We start from the raw sequence: 21,384 nt of genomic DNA, 5'->3' as shown, positions 1-21,384 counted from the left end.
AGGTTAGGTGTTGAAAAATATCATTAAGCCAATTGTTTTCTAATATATAAACATCCTTCCATGTGTATATAATTACTTTTTTTTTGCAAAAGAACAAGCAGAACATGCAAACTAATGTTTGTAGATGAAAAAATTCCTAATTTGGAGGATATATTTTAACAGATTATTAAACAGCTTTCATTCTTAACTTCCTTTTAAGTCACTCTTCATCAAAGTAATAATATTTAAACAATTATTATTATTGGCGTATCTACATCACGTATAGCAAGAAGACTGTTTTTCAAAATTATTACATCTCCATAATAAAATGAATGGTATTGATAATTTTACAATATTTGTTCATCAGCACAATAACCCACCTCTTCTCAGTTATTTTGCTTACTCGAGTTTTTAAATCACATGAAACATATTCAGTGCTAACATTCTTTAAACCTGAAGACATGATTGGACAATAGAGGAGAGTCTAATTCTCTATTTCAGATTTCTTGAGTATTATTTTTATATTCTTTTTTTAAAAAAATGATGTTAATAAATTGTGGGTTTAATTAATGCCTCTGGAGTTTCGAAAGACAGTATGGCATCATAGCCAAACAACAAACACATCAAAGCTTTAATTCTATGTGGCATATTCCTTCTACAGAATGTCAGAAGTGACCATGGTTTCCAAAATAAAAGTGTGACCAAGTATTTTAAGCAAAATACTCCAAAGTTTTAGTTTCTAGTGATAATGAAAATAATAATTTAATTTCTGCCCCCTATGGCCCAAATACTTTTGATCATTATCAAAGGCTTAATTACTAATATATTTTGAATCAGGAATTAAAAAATGCTAAATAGTAAGTTGAACCAACAATGGTTAGTAGTCAAAATAACTTTAATAGTGGATTGTTATTAATAAGTTAGTCCTTAAAAATTAAAATCACCATAATTGTATAACAGCCTAACTTTAAGAAATTCTGGTTACTTGTTCCTTCCTTAAATATTTCACTGTTCATTTATCAAACTGTTTAAAATATTTAAGTGGAACCAACTACCTTGGTGCAATATCAATGTTCCTTAGAAACAGAGATATCTTCAACTTAATATCCTCACTCATCTGGGAAATTTCAATTGCAAAGCTCCTATGTACTAGGCAGGATATTTTTCCAAGAATAAAAATCCCCAAGTATTTCACAGATTCTGGAGTACCTGTATAAATGAAGCTTAATTTTTATGTCTATCTTTCAGGACCTTTTTATCTATAAATATAAAATTAAACTTATTTCAATTCATTGAATTCAATCTATTGAAGACCCATATTATACAATTTCTACATTTTAAGGCTCTGTCCCTTCTCCCCCTTAATGTATTATCTAGAAACAGGATAGTAAACAATTATCCCTTTGTCACATATGAAGTAATGGGGGGAATAAAAAATAATTTTCTACATTATGGTCCAAAGATTGGACAATAATTTATTCAGGATGGTACAAGGATTTCTAGCTTGGACCTTGGACTAGAGGATCCCCAAGGATGCTTCCAGCCAGAGTTGGGTTGCTATTTTTTTTAATACTGGTTCAGGCACACGGAGAAGCATTTGGGAAAGTGGGCAGAGCCCTCCGCCTACACCACTACTGGTTCACCCAATCTGGGCCAAACTGGTAGCAACCCATCTCTGCTTCCAGTCCTGTGATTTTTTGGTTAAAGTTTAATTAAATTTTCCTCCAGAGTAGTTTGCCAACATGTTGAAATGGCTGACTTTGATCATATTTGCCTGCTTGTTTGGCTGGGAGTCTGGGACAACTCACCGTGGCAGCAGGACAAGAATTATAGTAATATTAAAGAAATGGTGGAATAGAATCATTAAAGGATGCAAAAGGAGGACAAAATAAAATGTGACAGGCAATAAATTGAATTGAATTGTCCTGCAGCAAGTTCTCCAATGGCGAGTTGGCTGCAACAAGTTGTCCGATTCTGTTGCCTGCGTTCTGTCCACTGGACTTCTCATCTCAGCCACATGCAGGGGGAGGCACCATAGAAAGGTTCTAAAGCCTGGCAGGGCTGTCTGTGCCATGCAGGAACCCAATACTTTACTTTATTGTCAGTGTACGTATATACACAGTTTACACATACAATGAAATTCACATAACACCCAGAGATCAGACTCAACACACATAACAATCCCCACCCACCAAAAAATTCTCTGTCCCTAAACCACCCAAACATCCACACAGCAGACAAAGTAGTGCTGTCCAATAGCTCACTGGTGGTGACCCTTTAGTTCATTGTTGAGTGTAGTTATAGCTCTGGGATAAAAACTATTCAGAAGACATGTGGTCCTAGTTTTAATTGTTCTGTATCTTCTGCCATAAAGCAACAGTCTAAAAAGATTGTAAGCAGGATGGGAAGAGTCTCTGAGAATGTTATGCTACTTTCTCAAACAGCGAGATGTGAAGATGTCATCCAGGATTGGTAGCTGGAGCCCGGTGATATTCTGGGCAGTTTTAATGATTCTCTGTAGAGCTTTTTCGTCTGCTGCAGAGCTGCTCCCATACCATGCAAGCATGTCAGCATTCATGGTCCATGAGAGGTCCTCTGACATATAAATGCCCAGAAATACTGATTGTGTCCTTCTTTTGCACCCACTTAGAGCTTTCTTTTGCACACTATCCAGGACCTCCTTGTGCAAAAAATGGCTGGAGCTTGTTTCTTGAAAAAAATTCTTCAACTCTATATGTTCTTGGAACTTTTTCTGGCTTTTTATCTTTTTGATTGCCATTTTAACTCCATCCTCTATTACACATTTACTAAGATAATTTTTAAAGTTTTTCTTCTGTACTGTACATTCATTTTGCTTAGCAATTTTTAATTTCTAAAAAAAAATCACATTTTTTGCTTTGCATTATTAAAACTTTGCATTATTCTTTTTGCTTGTTATAAATATCATTTGTTAAATTCTCATGAGCCAATAGTCAGAAGAATTTTCAGTTACTGTTTTGTTCCAAATAAGTTATAGGCTGGAAATTAAATATACAACTTTAAATCTGGTAAGTTTGAAGAACTGAAAGTATTTCATTCTACATTTCATAGCAGCCACTGTTATTGACAAAAGATACTCACCTTGACAAAGTGTAGGAAGATCTGACCACTTCCCAGTTGCAAGACATGTTATCCTAGGAGTTCTTCCAGATATATATTCATAACCTGAGATGCACTGTAACTGCAGATTAGTTCCAGTTGTATAGGTATCTTCTAGGTCTCCTCCTCCTCTTAGTGAAGAATGGGGAGGTAGAACTGGGGTTGGACACTGAGCTGTAGATAAGTAAAAAATGAAGAAGTTCTGAAGTAGAGAACAGAAATAAAGGTCTATTACACTACTGAAGCAACTACTGAATTCAGTTTTTTTTAAAGTTTTATTGGTTTTTACAAATATTTTGGGGAAAAGGGTACATAGGTATGGAGAAAATTTTTGACAGCTACATCATACGGAAGGTGGTGCTTCCCCGGGATCTTACATCTCTCTCTTATTTTATATATATCAAAATATCATTATTACATACATATTAGCAGTTTAGGTTTGCCTCAAATTCTTTAACATCTTCAATCATACTTTATATCACTTCTAACCATTTCATTGTATTAACAATTACAATGTACTTTTAATTCATTTCTGTGACCTGAGTCTCATTGCTGCCTCCTCTCCCCTGTCTGTTGGCTGAGCCATGGCTCCTCCCCCTTTCATATCTTGTGCACTGTCTCTTATTCCGTCTAGAAGGGTCTTGTGTTTTTCCATGAAGGCTTCTGCCTCCACCACTGTATTAATTCTCACTCTACCACCCTCCCAGAAAATATTATTGGGCATAAGTCTAGAAGTGTAAGAATAAGGTCAGGGCAACAGAAGCAGAAAATGAGATAATGGTAGTAAGAGGGCCATAATCCAGCAAGATTTTGTTGAAATATGTCAAGAGACAAAAGATATCAGAGATGGCAGGCCCACTGCTTACTTGGAATGCAGAAATTTTAACAGATGACCAAGAAAAAGCAGATAAACTCAACTTCTATTTTACCTCTGAAATGGTGATTTGAGTGGTACAGATTGTAGACAAATGCAATATTGTAGGTACAGGCCAATAAGGATTGTTATAATAGGCATTAAAGAGAGCTATTTGCAGGGATCTTAAAGACAATACCATGATCCAAAAGCCAGCAGAGCAAACAAATAAAAATAACGTGAGAGAAATCTTGTGTCCTCCTCTGACAGGGTAACCATTCCACTGATCTAAAGGAATATGACCGTTATAGGGAACCTGGATTTTTCCAAGTTTTGAAAAGGTGTCGGTATTTCAGAGACTATCTTCAATGCCAATCTATTAGTGTAATTTAGAAGACATTCCAATAAAGCAGGGTTGGCTAACCATATCAGAGAACCAGCATTAATGGATATCTGCCAAGATGAAGAACAGTAACTAGGAAAGTTTCACGGAGACTGGTTTCAGATCCAGTATAACTTAACATTTTACTAATGGCCTGAACAGCTATCAAATATGTGAGTGACAAAAACTGGAAGTTCTAACCTAGGAGTTTCAAACTCGCGTTGTCACATGATGTATTGGGACTTTTTCCACCTTCGCTAAACCGGGCGGGGCCAGCATGTGATGCATCCTGACCGCAGGCTGTGACTTTGATACCCCTGTTCTAACTAATACATATTGCAATCTCGCCTCAAATACAGGGTTGAAAGGAAAACTACATGTTTTAACAGGAAAAAAAAGTGAAGTACTACATTTGGAGAGAAAAAATGTTAAGACAAACATACAAGATAGTGGAGTCATGGCTTGAAATGTTACACCTGAAGATTTAGAGGTGGCCACTGACAAGAAGCTGATCACAAGTCAGGAGAATGAAACAGTTATTAGAAGGATTAATACAAATCTGAACTGCATTGCACATCTGAACTGCATTCTCACCGACTCAAGGTTGACTCGGCCTTCCAAACTTCCTGAGGTCGATAAAATGAGGACACAGATTGTTGGGAGCAATATGCTGACTCTGTAAACTGCTTAGAGAGGGCTGTAAAGCACTGTGAAGTGGTATATAAGTCTAAGTGCTATTGCTATTAGAAGAAGCACACATTGAAACACATGAAATCATTGTTCCCCTCTACTTGGCACCAGGAAAATAACACCTGGAGGACTATTTGATTCTGAAACCTACATTATCAGAAGGAGATTGACAAGTTACAACTGCTTCAGTGAGCCGTAAACAAAGAGGATTATGAGATGAAACTATTTTCCATGGCCACAGAAATTAGGATCAGAAATAACAAGTTGCAGAAGGGGGCGGGGCTTAACATCGCAACGACACGACATGCAATCTTGGGTCTCCAGAATTGCTGTCGATATCTCTGTTTCTGGATGGTCCTTTTGGACCTAAACTGTTCTGAAGGAACAGTGATAGAGAGGAGCATGTCCTGCTGATCTCAGAGGCATCGCAAAGCCCCTGATTGATCCAGGAGAAAGCTCTTTTTGCCAGCTACAAGAGAAGCAACCAAAATGGCTGCCGAAGGTTGGGACAAGCTTCTGAAACAGAAGCAGTACAGGAGTGTGTCGAATTGGTGAGAATTTTTTTTATTATTAGAGAAGGGAAAACCCAAAAGAATTGGAATTTAAAATAAAATTGAAGACAGAAGAAAGTAAGTGGCGAATTAACTCTGGTCTAAGCTGATCATGTTATCTTTTCTGCCTTAACTTTGTTTGTTTTCTATGGATGGACTCTTTATAAGTGCCTCGTACTTTTAAACTGGGGGTTCTTTTTTCCCCCTTCTTCCTCTATGCTTTCTCCATTTTTTGTATGGGTGGATTAAAAGCTTCTTCTCTCGTAAGGCTGGGACAGAATGTAATTTTTACACTTTTTTTCTCTTTTCCTCTCTCGAAGAGAGAGGCAGAAACAGATGGAAAAGAGGTAACACTGCCATCTTCCGGCTAGAGGCTAGGCAATATCTGATAATATATTTCATTGATACAGGTGTTCCTTTGAAGGAAAGAGAAAGCTTTAATTTGGAAAACTCCACTGAATTTGTTTGACCTAAAAAGTCTTGGATGTTTTGGCAGTGTTTATAACCTGGGAAATGGCACAATGTGAAGAAGAAAAGCCACCAACTTTGCAAAGAATTTTCTTAGAAATTCAAAAAGTTTTAATAATTACAGAGAGAATCAAAAAGAGACTTGAAATTATAGAGCAAAATTATTGAGCAAAATTATAGAGAAAGTACTGGGACAATGAGGACAGAGTTGAAAAAATAACAGAGACATATGAAAGTGATAAGAAAACTGTTGACACTGACAGCAAACTGAGAGTCGAGGGAAATGACAAGTGTGAAATATGGAAAGGAGAAATTGATGAACTGGATCTTCATTTTGGATGTCAGAAAATAGATGAAGAAAGGAAAGAAAATTTGGCAGAAATAATGAGAGTAATCTCGGCAAAAGTATTAATGATAACAAAAGTGAAGCTGATAAAAAGAGCAGATAAAGGGTTTCGAATTCTTAGAAGATATGCAATGAACAACAAGTTCTTAAGAGAAGTCCACACAAGATTATCAAGAAAACATTTAGAATACAGACTTCACAAATGGCAAGAGATATTGGACTACACTATCTCTGGAAGGATACAGGATGATGAAATGAAATGTCACAACAAACTTTTATTAAATGTAGTTAAATTTTGAGTGCTATGTACAACGTAATAATAGCTATAGTCAAATAAATGATTAATTATGCTAACAAAGCATTTATATATACTAGATTGATAATATGAAATTTTATACAATGCTGTAAGTGAGGATATGAAGATGATCTTGAAAAACCTTTTTATAAAGGTTAAAACAATTTTATATAGAATAGAATATAAAGATGTAATATCATTGGATGATTTCAGGATGATGTAATAAAGTGTCATAATATAAATTTACTTTTAATTTAATATGCTTTATATTGAAAGGATGTAATAATAGCTAGGTTTAATGGATGTTTAATAATTATATAAAGTTGTGTATAAGTATATTAGATTGATGATAATAATAATGGGGGGAAGACGGAATTGAAAATTATTAGAGAATGCTATCAATGCTAAAATAATAGAATGATGTCACATTCAAATAAATGATTAATAATGATAACAAAGCATTTATATATACTAGATTGATAATATGAAATCTTATACAAACTGTAAGTGAGGATCATGGAGATGATGTTGAAAAGCCTTTTTCTAAAAGATGAACAATTCTATATAGAATAGATTATAAAGATGTAATATCATTGGATGATTTCAGGATAATGTAATAAAATTTTATAGTATAAATTTACTTTAAATTTAATATGCCTCATGTTGAAAGGATGTAATAATAGCTGGGCTCAATAGATGCTTAATAATTATAACAATTTGTATACATGTATATTAGATTGATGATACTAATAATGGGGCTCAACCATTTCAGATAAGTGACTGTCTAATCCCGTGATGGCGAACCTATGGCACGCGTGCCACAAGTGGCACGTGGAGCCATTTGTCAGGGGACGCGAGGCGCTGCTTTGTCAGCTGGGCCAACTGAGTTCACCTTTCTAAAAGCTATTTTTCGCTTTTCCCAGGCTCCAGAGGCTTTATAGGAGCCTGAGGAGGGCGAAAAGAGCTTCCCCCGCCCCCCCAGAGGCTTCAAGGACCGTCCGGAGGCTTCCATGAAGCCTTCGGAGTGCTTAAAACCACTTTCCGAGCAAACCAGAGTGACTTCCGGGTTGCTCGGAGAGTCGTTTTAAGCGTTCCGAAGGCTTCAGGGACCGTTTGGACGGCGGAGGGAGGGGGGACTCTATAGCCTTGCTGCCATGCGTCCCGCACAGGAATCCGTCCCCTCGGGGCTTTGCGTGGGCATCGCAAGGATTAAGCCGAAAGTGGGGGGGGAAGGGGAAAGCGAAGGGGGCTTTGTTGTCCTCCTTCTCCTTCTCCTCCTTTCCGTCCTGCCTGGCGTGGCACGGCTAGAAGAGGAGGAGGAGGAGGCAAGGGCGGCGCGGCCGAGGCCTGACGGGCTTCCCTTCGGCCGAGTCCGTCCTGGTGGCGGCGGCGGCGGCAGCGATGTGAAGGCCGGGCCCTGGCGAGCGCGCAGAGGCTGGGCGGAGCGCGCAGAGGCTGGGCGCAGCGCGCAGTGGAGGCGATCTGGGCCCAGGCGATGGAGACGCACGTCTCGTGCCTGTTCAGGGACTGTCCCGAGGCTTCCCTGAAGCCTTCAGAGCGCTTAAAACGACCATCCGAACAACCCGGAAGTCACTTCCGGGTTGCTCGGAGGGTGGTTTTAAGCGTTCCGAAGTCTTCAGGGAAGCCTCCGGACGTTCCCTGAAGCCTCCGGGGGCCGGGAGAGGCTCTTTTCGCCCTCCCCAGGCTCCTATAAAGCATGCTAAAATGGGCGCATTGTGCGCGCATGCGCACTGGGGGGTGCGTTGCATTATGGGTGCGGCACGCCCGTACACGACCCCCCCCCCGCGCTCCCCCCACTTGTGGCACGCGAGCCAAAAAAGGTTCGCCATCGCTGGTCTAGTCCAAAGGTCTTCAAACTTGGTAACTTTAAGACTTGTGGACTTCAACTCCCAGAATAGCTGGCTGGAGAATTCTGAGAGTTGAAGTCCACAAGCCTTAAAATTGCTATGTTTGAAGACTAGTCTCTTCTTAACCCCCTCCCCCCAATGAAGGAGCACCCATGATTTCTGAAAGCAAGCAGTTCCACTGGCTAATTGTTCCCACTGTTAGGAAGTTTCTCCTTAATTCTATGTTATTGACTAGCTTGGTGTAGTGTTTAAAACACCAAGCCAGAAACCAAGATAACATGGTTTCTCTTGAGCCCAATAAAACACACTCTCTCCCCCTCTCTGCCCTAGGAAGGAGGTATTAGCAAGCCACTTCTGAAATATTGCCAAGAAGACTGCAGTAATCAGTCCAAGCAGTCTTGTCTCCTAGCAGTTATCTGGAGAAAACCCTCATATTGGCAAGATTTCAAAGTGGTTTGCCATTGCCAATCATTCATGTTAGGCCATCAAGAAAAGCGGAAGTAGGAAATACAAATTACTTTTGCACTTAACGGTAAAGCAATTGCATCTTGTACGTTTAAGTTACTTCTAAATAATTTCATTTGCTTCCAAGCAACTTAGCTTTTCAACAAATACAAAGGAAACCAGTTTTGAATAAGCAAATATAGGATTGCGCAAAAAAGTAAACGTGATAGAAAATAAAGTGAATGGTAAAACTTTTTACCTGTACTTTTTATCATTTATTTTATTTTCTTCAGTTGACAAAAATTCTGCAAACGTTTATATTAATAATTAGAAATATTTGAAAAAAAATGTTTATGATCCTCATTATATATGAGGCAGCATGCTGAGTCAAAATAAAAAGTCCATTCTGTTTTTCAAAATGACCAACCAGCTTTGTTTATTTACCTTATGTTTTATGTGGTAGCAAACTCTATTCTTTAATTTTATTCTGGGAGATCGAAAATACTGAAATAAGAGCATTTTAAAAATAGCAGATTTGCTCTTAAAATTGATAGAATGTTTCTATTTTTTATTGAAAGCAATAAAGTTAAACCAGTATTCAGTCGTTGGTATTTTTCTAGGAACTGCTATGACACTTAGAAAAGTTGCTGCATGGTAGTTAATCTTGATTTTTCACAAAAACCCATGGCTGAGGCTGAGAATAAATACCCTTCTGTATCCTGAGAGCACTTCCGGTCCCTGCAGGCGACAGAAGTTTGTCTGCCGCTTGTCTTCTTGGTGGGCTCCGTTTCGAGCACAGGCAGGCCTTGGAGGGGACCCCCTGCCGTAGGACGGCTTGCTGGAGGACCCCAGACTCAGCGGCAGCCGGTGGGGGGTTTTCCAGCTTCGTCCCACGAGCCGGGGAGCAGAAGGGGGGCATGTCTGTCCCTTCGCCGAATGGGCTCCGGAGGGAACAAGTTAATCAACGAAACATGGCCGAAATGTTGGTCGTGAAGGATCCTTCCTAATCTCTTCAATTAATGGTAACGGATAAGCAGCAAGCTATCATAAATTACTGTTCAATCTATTTAAAACCGAAGATTATAGGGGGGAGTTTTCTTTTGTTTAACCCCCCCCCCCAGACAAAGCAGCATTTAAACTTTCACTCTCCACTCTGAAATGGAGAGAGAACAAAGGCTGACCTGTCACTCGAGCTAATTATGCGAGAAAGACTGAGAGCACATTTGCAAGACACCATGCTGAGCTGTTTTTAAAGAAAATTAAAACTTCTGTCCTTCTCTCTGCAAAGGGAGGAGTTAAAATGGCTCCCCTCCGTTCCCGTTTTTACACTCATAAATGAAGCTGCCTTTTGAAACCACTCCAGGGGGAGTATTAAAAGGTGACTTCTGGCACCTTTTAATACCCCCCCTAGGGGTGCTCTGGATCTCTTCTGCAGCGTGGACTTTTTGGATTTGTCTCTTCTTGGCGTGCCTTTGTGCCTTGGAATAGCGAAAGAGAATTAACTTTTTTCACTCTTGGACTTGCCTGCTACCTTGATCTGCCCCGGCTGAGCGCTCGGACGGCGCCATTTTCTTTGTGAAAGATTTACCATCTCTGAACTTAGACAATTGGACCTAAGAAACCTCCAATGGGCAAGTCACTTTCGGCCCCGTCGTCAGCTACCTCCAGTCCAAATATCCAACAGCTGAAGGTCACTTCATTGTTACAAAAGAAGTGGCTGGAGAGAAAGAACTATCTGTGAATGAAATGTTCTGGGAAATTATGAGAGGTCAAAACAAACTGAGGAAGGAATTGGCAGACCTTAAAGACGAACTCAGAGGGTTACAACACAATACAACAGATAATTAACAGAGAATAGTGGTGCTGGAGGAGGGGGCTGTCGGGATAGAGGAAAAGGTTAAGGAGGTCCGGAAGGTGAATTTAGAATTGGAAAATTTCATGACCAAAATAGAATTTGAAAAAATGTCTTTTTTCTCAGGTTCCAGAATCTACCAGAGACAGAAAATGAAGACCTTAAAGATACTATGAGCACAATTTTAGCAGAATACCTTAAAAGAAACAAAGAGCAGATGTGGTGGGATATGGACCTGGTTTATATAATTAATTCAGCATATGCCAGAATCCATAATGTTCCAAGAGAGGTACATGTTAAATTTCTCAGGAGGACCACGAGAGATGAGGTGCTAGGGACCCAAAGGGAGGGACCCTTAAAATACCAAGATAAAGAAATTACCATTCTAAAGCAAATTCCAAAAAAGATAAGAGAAAAAAGGAGGAAATATTCCTCCTTATCAAAGAAACTATATAATAGTGGAATTTGGTTTAGATGGCTATTGCCAGAAGGAATGTTGATTTTCTGGGAGGGAAGCCGTAGACATGGGGAAGGTGGGGGGGGGCTGTTGCTCCACCTGGGGACAGGGAGGAGGGAGCAATATTGCAAAGGCTCAGGTCACAAAAATAATTATACTTGAAATATTATTGCAATTGTTGATATTCTAGAAAGTGACAAAGAAAGCGACGATTGAACATATGGTTGATATAATGCAAGAACTCTGTATATGCTTATCCTTTACATGTTATTTTTAAAATTGTAGAAGTGTGAGAATTGGGGGGATTTCTATTACTAACATGGGAACCACCAAAAGTTTTCTGCATACCCTACTACCCTTTTCCCATAAATGTTGCAAAACCAATAAAAAATTTTACAAAAAAAAAAAACACCCTTCTGTATCCTTATAAGATTACTTCTTGATTAACGCAACAACCTTTTGTTAACTCAACAAGCATTTTCTGCTAGAATGAGGTAATGGCCATGAAAATCAATAGATAAACTGAATGTTCTGTTAGAATGGCAAACAAAATTTGTAGAGGATAATGAAACAAATACATAATTTCTAGAATGTTAAATGCAGTCCCCACTGGATAGCATTATAATAATACACTATCTAGGTATCATTTAATATATACCTCCTGCAGTGGTGGATTACAGGCAGTACGCCCTGGTTCAGGAGTATCAGAGCCAGCCCAGAGCACCGGATACCATTCTGGTACGGTGCTCCGGAGGGCTCACCCACCCGTCCTTGCTTCTTACTATCCTTTACGTCTTCAGTGCTTCTGCGCATACGCACAGCACTTACGGTGCCTGTGTGATGCTCCACTGAGCAGCTGGAGCATCGCGGAGGCTTGCAGAAGCGCCAAGATGCATGTGCGCACTGCACACGTGGACGCCAGCAAGCCCGTTCCAACCTTTGGAATCCGCAACCCACCACTGGCCTCCAGCATGTAAAATAAAAAATTGTGACACAGGTTAATGAACACATACCTTGCATATAGCAGGGATGTCCAGCTTGTGTCCTAAGACTACAATTAAGTCACATAGGTAGCCCTTAATAGGCTCTTACATCTCATGAATAAAGACATAACATTTCTGAAAATGTCGAAACCACCAAAAGAAACAAGCTTTAGGGATTTATTAGAATTACATTCAGGATCCATTTCTACACTGTCCTTCACTGATCTAAATTGACACTACTGTTTTAAGAACATACAATGCACTAGCATAATTTGCTTTGCTCATATAATAATGTTCATATTATGTTACTAATTGATTTTATATTAGATGTTTCCAGAACTTTTAGCTAGTGCTCTAGAGGTTCTGAAATGTTAGCAACAAGCAAATCTGGCTCCTCTTTGGTGAAAGTGGCAATGCCTCTTGGAAGCACAGGTTGTCTTCTGCATACATGAATAATAAGATGTTGCCCTGGTTGCACACCAGCAAATCTACAAGAGAATGGCTGAAAAAGAAAGCAATCAAGGCATTGCAATAGCTCAGTCAAAGTCCAGACCTCAACCTGACAGAAATGCTGTTTTGAGACTTCAAGTGAACAGTGCATAAACAACTGCCCACAAACCTTAATGAACTGAAGCAATGTTATAAAGTAGAGTGGGCCAAAGTTCATCCACAATGATATGAGAGACTGATAAAGTCATGTAGAAAAGAATTACTTCAGGTTATTGCTGCTAAATATGGTTCTACAAACTATTGCATCATAGGGTATTCTTACTTTTTCACACATGTTTCTCTGTTTTAGATTTCTTTTTGTAAAATAAATGATGACGTAGTATAATGTGTCATCTGTTATTGATCATCTGAGGTTTGTATGTATCTACTTTTAAAATAATTGCTAAGGATCAGATGATTTTTCCTATGTCCTAATATGCAAAACCATAGAACTCAAAGAGGATGTACTTACTTTTTCATGTGACTATATTTGAAATGCAATACTTCAAGGCTGATCATTTGTGCTTCAACAGTCTAGACTGATTTATTGATTATCCATTTGTTTGATTTCTTGGCTGTCTATAATATTCTCAGAAGTTTTTTAAATTATTATTTTATTTGTTTTTTTAATTCAATTTGTACCCAACTCCAATTGATTTTGTTTCTGCAACATCAACATCAAAGTTCAAGAGAGTCAATACTCTTTTGCTTCTTGAAAACTAACATCCATAAAAACTACTGCAACGCACTCACATAATATTTATGACTATGTTGGCATTGAAATTGTCAATCTCAATTATTGTCATTAAGTGAAGTCTACCTGTAATGAGTGATGCACCACTACATACTAGACAGAGCTATCCATGCAGTATTACTACATTCATGTCAAAAGCATCTGCCAAGGCATTTCCAACACATGCCGCATTGCATGAAGTAACTGGATCACATACTGCATGGTGCTTTCATGAAGTAACTAGATTAGACATTGGTTTCTTCATACATGAATTTTCACAAAATTGGAAAATTAAAACTGATATAGAGTGGAGGTGCTTCAAATGATCTAGGATACACAGCTGTTAAAAATTTATCTGGCCTGGTCTGATGGTGGCTTAGCAGAATGTTTGGAAATTAAAGTCCAATTTTGTGTCACTTACAATGGCTGCTTATACAATCTGAAACTCAATTGATCTGTCTGTTATTAACTTTATTAACTTGAATCTTCACAATTTTGTCAGGAGGGGACCATTCTCCAAATAGCTCAGGCCAAAATAAAACCTGGTTTAAGCAAAAAAAATCAGGTCAATAAATGTAGTTGAGAGTAATGACTACCATTTAATACTTTTTCCTTTTTAGTCATAAAAATACAATTTAATTATAATTTTGGATGAGGCGCCGGAGTGTATCCATGGTTTTCATGTGCATCTCTGGGCTTTATGTTGTGTAGCACACACTAAATATTTAAAAACTGCTTCCAAGCCTGTCTCTTGTCTTAGTTCTGCCTCCTGGATACTTCTTGAGCAGCAATAAATTTAGACAGTGCTGCACCCCTTTTCTACATATGTTGTGACATCCTTTAAGTTCTCCACAGAGGCAGAACTTGCACTGCAATGAAAGCAGTGGGACCCACACATATATTTTATTTATTAGATTCAAAAAGTGCTCAGGGTGACAAGCACAGCACTCCCTCCTGCTATTTTTCTGTACAGCAACAATCCTGTGGATCAAGTTAAGCTCAATTAACCCCTTTTCACCAGTAAAAGGTTCAATGTTGAGGAACTCCAAGCCAGGTTATCTCTGGCTTCACCTGATCTTTATAAAGGTGCCTTAAAATATTGAATTGAAAGTATATTTCAAGGTAGTATTTAAAATGATTCTATATACTTTGCACATGGCTATTTTATCTGTGGACGTTGCCTTTTCTGAATATAGAAATTATGCTGCAGGCAAATATCCTTACATAGTGACTTAAAATCTTTTAAATAAACACATAAAATCTCCACGGGTTCTTGCTTCCAGGATTCAGGTTCATGTTCTCGAACAGGACTTTAGTCTCTTGACTTTCAGTTGGAGTCTATTTTTTATAGTAACTGATCTTTGGAGAAACAGTTTTCCAAACATTAATTTTCCAAGTGTAATGGATTTCTCATGGGAACTGGGCTTTTGTATGATGGGTCAAAAATGTGAAAGGGCCTCGTGATTTATGCGCTGAGTAACAATTCTGACTCACTTGTTCTATGTTCCATTTCTATGTTTGCTTCCTGGTTGATTGCATTTATCAAGAACAGTGCTCTAAGTGGATGTAGATAAAAGTCCTACTTCTGAAAACTGTAGCACCACATACAAACAATAACAAAAGAGTAAGATAGGTAAAATTTTAAACGTTTGAAAGTAAGCTATTTGTTTTCCATCTCTCTTTCTGTGATGCCAGGCCTGGCATGAAACTGAAGGGTACCCATTGATTTGCCCTTGTGTGAAGAGGCTTCTATAGCGTCAGGAGGATTTGTACAGACACTTGGCAAGCTTTACCCTCCTAGAATGAGCCCCTCATCAGTGCTTCAAGTGCTAATCTGGGCAGGCTAAAGTAGCAAAGCAGAATGTTATCACAGCACAACTTGATCTGATCTGAGCTGATCTGTGTCTTAGGAAGAATTAGTAGAGACAAATAAAAGCAGAAGCGGAAAGACACGATGAAATATAGTGCCACAGGGAATAGACAGGCCCATGTGGAGGAAACTACATTGCCCTCTCCTCTGCTTCAGAAGTCAAGTCTGACCTATGATTCTGCCCTGGGCTGGTCAACTTGAGCCCATCTTCAAAACGTTGAGAACTGAGCTCTCAATTATATTGACAGGACCAGCACAAAAATAAAACAGCCCTTTAGCACAAGAGGACACAGTTTTAAAATTCCACCCACACTGGAAGGAATTGAACAGTGAGATTGGGTGAAGCTCCAAGCAATGTTAGCCTTGCCCTCCAAAGAGTCCTGGTAAGGACAAATTAAAGTGAAGTGTAAAAAGCTGTAAAAAAAATGGGACCATGGCTTGAGGAAGCCTCCGTTCGCTCTCAGAAAGCAGTTAACCTCCCAGAAGTCAGGTTAGCCCCTTTTCTTTCAGAAACCAAAAGCAAACCCCCAAGAGCACATTTTACTTACTTTGAACTTGAGTCAAGGACAGTAGCAGCAACAGCCAGGCTAGGAGTCCACCCTGGTTGCAAGATAATGCCATCATTGCAGCAGCAGTAGGGAAATCTCCGATCTTCTGAAGAACTCAGAGAAGAATATTGACAGCTTCAGACAGAGCAAAAATTTCCACAGCCAAGGCACAAAGGACAAAATGTGGTAAACAGAGGAAAAAAGGAGTGTATTTATTTTCAATAGGCAGTTGGTGTTTTTTGTTGGTGCGTCAGAGAACTTCCTGGTTCAGAACAAACAAATAAATGTTTTATATACTGTATACACAAAGAAATACAAGGATTAGAAATAAATTCAGACACAGAGGATGTCAAATTTGTGGTGACGTAAATTGACAAGGTGACTCACAGAATAGACTTCTCAGCAGTGTTCAGAAATAAATGCAAATATGGAGGAGGAGCTAACGTCGTGACTATGGGGACATGGGGTCTCAATGCTCCGACACTGCAGCTGATACTTTTGCCGCTGGGTGGTCCAATCAGACCTAAACCATCCTGTAGAGATGCTGAACAGGAAGAATACGTCTTGCTGATCTCAGGGACATCGCAAAGTCCCTGATCGATCCAAGAGAAGTGCTTCAAGCCAGTGACAAAAAGTCCAGCCACCAGGCTGATGAAGTCGGGGCGGCTCCAAAATGGAAGGATACGGAAAGAGAAAGTGCTTCCAGCTGTTGAGGAATTTTTACCTTTTTAAAAGAGACTGCCTATAAAAAACCCAAAGTTAATTTAAATTTGAGAACAAAAGAAATAAGCAGCAGAATTAAGTTTTGAATGGTTTTGGACAGTGGGTTATCTTACTTTTTAAATGTCATTTTCATGGATGGAATTTATGCAAGCCTTTTAAACCAAATGGATTAAATTTTCTTATTTTTTTAAATTATTTTTTGCAACCTATGGATTAAAATTCTCCTTCATTATGGCGTGTGTTTTTCCCTTTTTCTTCTCTATTTCATTTAAGAATTTGACTTTTTTAAAAACTTGGAATAAAAAAAGATACAAAAAGCAACAAAGAACACTGTAACAACAGAGGGGAAGACGGCACTGCTACTCGGAGGCTGGAGGCTTGTGTATTGGAAATAAAACACTTTTACTTTCCTCACTGATTATCCTGGGTCTTCAAGGTCTCACTGTTTTGTCTATAGAGAGTGATAAGAAGAAAAGCATACAGATGTTCCTTTGAAGTATATCTTTAACCAGAGAAAAGTGAAAATAAGATATAATGGCACAATCTCAACAGCAGAAAGAAAATTTAAGTTTGCAAAAGATATTGTTAGAAATTCAGAAATTATCAAACACATTTGAGAGGATGGAGAAGAAATTGGAAAATCTAGAGCATCTAACAGTAAAATATGACGAGAAGTTGGAGCTGTTTATCAAGTGGAAAAAGTGGAGGTTAGTGTCCTAAAAACAGAAGAGAAAAATGAAGAGATCTAAGCACCCCATGGGCCACATCTGGCCCACGGGGCTTGAGTTTGACACCCTTCATGCCCTATGCCATGAAGCAATAAGTGGGAATTAAAAAAAAATCTGAACAATATGCTTATTTACAACAATAAAAGATTTTGGCCTGAAACTGATTTAATCAGTTTCAGGGACATGCTGCACTGCAGAGGAGGAAGAGGTAGCTTTCTGGAGCATCCTCTCAACCCTGCAAGGTGGGAAAAAAAGGGGGAAATAGATCATTGGCCCAAGACATTATACAAGAGAATTGTATTTGAATGAGAGTGCAACAAACAGCCATCTTCACAGCTTCTCTCTGGTTTTTACTCACCAGCCGTTTTGCTGGAACCAATTGCAATCACTACATGAAGACTACCTCTAACTGCTTAGTCTTAAAGTTACCAAACAAAGCATAATAATAAATAATAAATTTGAATTTATTAGCCGCTCCCTCTCCAGACAGGACTCGGGGCGGCGTACAATAAAACATATAAAACATACGTGCAAACACATAAACATCCAAATACACACATATACAAAGACATACATGCACGGAGGAGGTAACAAATTACATCACATTTAGACAGCTAAAAATCACCATTAGAATACCCCACTAGTAATAACACAATTTAAAAATTTAAAAGGACTGTCAGGAAGAATGAGAAAAAATATTTACGGTTGAGCCAGGCCAGATAATTGAAAGAGGTGTGTCTTCAGCTGTACACGGAAGGAGCGGAGATCGGAAGTAATCCTGATGTCACGGGGGAGGTCATTCCATAGCATAGCGAGTCCACCTATACTACATCTTTTATAAGGATTTATGGACTCAGATTATAACACCACATCTAATAAAATACCAGAAAATACTGATCTCTTTTACATACAGGCAAACCAGCATCTACATTTCCTGCATCGGATGAGAACAGCATAGCTTTCTTCATCTGTCATGGCCACTGTTTACAGAGGCACCATTGAGAGCGTTTTAACAAACTGCGTCACTATTTGATTTGGTGGTGGCAGTGCCTCAGATAGAAAGTCCATTCAGAGAGTGGTAAGGACAGTCAAGAAGATTATAGGAAGCCTGCTTCCCGTTATTCAGGATACTTCTTGTAAGTGCTTTGTGCTTTCAGCTCAAAGAATTGTTAGAGACCCCCCCCACACACACACACACTTCACGGTCTGTTTCTGTTACTCCCCTTTGGGAAGAGGTTTCAAAATATTTCTACCAGGACTATCAGATTCTGTAGCAGCTTTGTTCCCTACGCCATCCCTCTGCAAGATTTGTTTTTCTCGCCATGTACATGTGTATATCCGAACTAGACTGTGTTGTTTCTCTGTGTCATATAATATATATGGATATATTCATAATTTTGTATTTATTCATTTATTTTGTCATGTTTATGTGGTGTATATTGGAGGTGGTGACCCTTTGAGAACTGTATGCAATTTTCATTTTAATGTATGCCGATTAGTGTACATTCAAAGTGACAATAAAGTTATTCTAAGTCTAAATCTTAAGTCTACAAATACTGTTACCAGATCGGTATGAAATGATTTCTTTGAATGTGGACAAATGCTATTATGCTGCATGCAAAATTAGGCAGATTCTACCTGACCACTGACAATCAACTGACAATTGTAATTATTGTTTTATCTGTCTTTTATTTTATTCTTATTGTTCTTTTACATTATTGTTTTTAATGATTTTAGGTGTAATGCTGGTAAAAAACGATTGATTGATTTTATCTACTCATGGAAAGGGAAAAAATGAGTTTAAACCATAGTGGGTCTAAAGGTAACGTGTGCATTCTCACTAGCAGTGGGCAATCAATTATTTTGCATTACATCTAGCCTGCAATAAAGATCCTGAACAGCGCTTCCAAGTCTTAACCAAGCTAAATAAAGTAGCAATAAAGTAATAAGTCACATATTTTTCTGGTTAGCAACCATGATACTTAGTGAGAGAGTTGCCAGTCTCAATTCTGGCAGTTAAGTGAGGACTACATGCATACTGTATTCTGTCTTTCTGGGAATTAGCATCTAGTTCATTGATCTAGTCCACTTCAGGCCTCTCAGAGATTTCCAATTTCTCTCTCTGTTTTATTTGTAGTCGTATCACATTTCTGGCTCATCAATCCCTGTTCCAAGATGTTTCTAGAAAGATCCTTTGCCAAGCCAAGTTTTTCCCATTTTATAGGAGCCATGGTGGCACAGTGGTTAGAAAGCAGTATTGTAGGCTAATTCTGCTGACAGCCAGCAGTTCAATTCTGATCCGCCCAAGGTTGACTCAGCCTTCCATCCTGCTGAGGTCAGTAAAATGAGGACCCAGATTGTTGGGGGCAATATGCTGACTCTGTAAAACGCTTAGAGAGAGCTGAAAAGCACTATAAAGCAATATATCAGTCTACATGCTATTGCTAAGTGCTATTGCTATATCTGTCATTTAAAAAAATGTTCCTTAGCTAAATGGCTTTGACCCCTGTTAAATGCTGTTCTTACTTTCAGCTCTTTGTTGGAATAAATTGAATTTTATTGCTGTCTTCTATGGCTGGATTTTTAATTCTGAGCAGTTGAATAGTTTGCTAAGACTAAGAGAAAAAAAGAAACCCTCTTGTTGAGATAGCATGACAAAGTTTTTTAAAAAGTTGAATGTACTCAGCCATTTACTTCTGCCTTGATGCTTGTTTTCCCTTCTCATTTGCTGTGTATTACTAATATTTATTTTATTTATTTGTTTGTTTGTTTAATATACCACCCATCTTGCTATGTAGGGATGCGGTGGCTCAGTGGGTAAGATGCTGAGCTTGTCAATCAAAAAGGTCGGTGGTTCAAATCCCTAGTGCAACATGATGGAGTGAGTTCCCGTTACTTGTCCCAGCTTCTGCCAACCTAACAGTTCAAAAATACGTAAAAATGCAAGTAGAAAAATAGGGACCACCTTTGGTGGGAAGGTAACAGAGTTATGTGCATTTCCAATGTTTAGGCATGCCGGCCACATGGCCATCTTTGGACAGTGCTGGCTCTTCAACTTTGAAATGTAGATGAGTACAGCCCCCTAGAGTTGGGAACAGCTAGCACATATGTGCGAGGGTAACTTTTACCTTTTATATCTTGCCCAAACCACATGGAAACTTATCAAGGAGAGATTTAACCTAGAACTAAGGAAAGTTTCCTGATTGTGTGGAATGGCTTTTCACCAGTTATAGGAGCTCCAACACTGAAGGGTTTTAAGAAGAGTTTGGACTGCCATTTGTCTGGAAAGATATAGAGGTTTGGAGAGAAGACCTTCAACTTTGGACCTTCTTCCAACTATTATTCTGTATTCTATATTCATGGGGTACTTTGTCAAATGCTTTCCCAAAATTTGGTTACACGTATCAAATAATTTCCATTCCCACATGCTGCCAAATAACTTAACTAATTAAAAATGAGATAAGATTAGACCAGGAGAGTTTTGTTTTTAAGAAGGCAGTGATAATATCTGGCAATTGTTTTCAGCTTGGTTACAGACTGTCTTGTTTATGAATCTTACATTAGATCGACTAGACTACACTTTTTTGGAACTTTCTTCTTTTTTGGATCTGCTCCAGAGCAATGCAAAAAAATTTGCAAGATTTTTCAAATATAATAGATGAGAATTCAGCCAAACTATCGGTTAGCCTCTTTAGTATCCTTGGCAGAGGTGGTATTCTGCCAGTTTGCACCAGTTTGGGCAAACCGGTAGTGGCAGTGGTGCAAGGCTCCGCCCAACACTCAGACATCATCACGGACCTTCTGCGCATGCGCAGGTTCTGTGCATGCCCAGGCAAGGACATGCTTCCACTACCGAACCAGTAGTGAAGAAAATAGGATATCATTGCTGATCCTTTGATATAATTTATCTAGTTATGGAGATTTAAATTCATTCAAAATAAGCAGGAATTCCCTGATGTTTTTTATTCTAAAGCTCCAATCCTACCC

At 38.7% G+C, this 21,384-nt stretch overlaps 1 protein-coding gene across 1 annotated transcript in view; it reads right to left on the bottom strand.

Annotated features, from left to right (window-relative positions):
- LOC309389531 (complement receptor type 1-like) overlaps nucleotides 1–16,147 on the bottom strand; it is a 191,693-nt gene extending 175,546 nt beyond the window's left edge. Inside the window, exons 1-2 of the mRNA XM_081948038.1 lie at nucleotides 15,947–16,147; nucleotides 3,100–3,291 (exon numbers count right to left, since the gene is read on the bottom strand). Of these exons, the coding sequence (XP_081804164.1) occupies nucleotides 3,100–3,291; nucleotides 15,947–16,022 (268 nt within the window). The 5' untranslated portion in view covers nucleotides 16,023–16,147. The remainder of the gene's footprint in view (nucleotides 1–3,099; nucleotides 3,292–15,946) is intronic.
- Nucleotides 16,148–21,384: the final 5,237 nt, after the last annotated feature.

Source organism: Natrix helvetica (genome assembly GCF_964273705.1).
Source record: "Natrix helvetica genome assembly, chromosome: 3".
In the NCBI taxonomy this organism is placed as follows: Eukaryota; Metazoa; Chordata; class Lepidosauria; order Squamata; family Natricidae; genus Natrix; species Natrix helvetica.
Note: the sequence above shows the minus strand (reverse complement) of the source record. Positions and strands in the feature narration are given on the sequence as shown.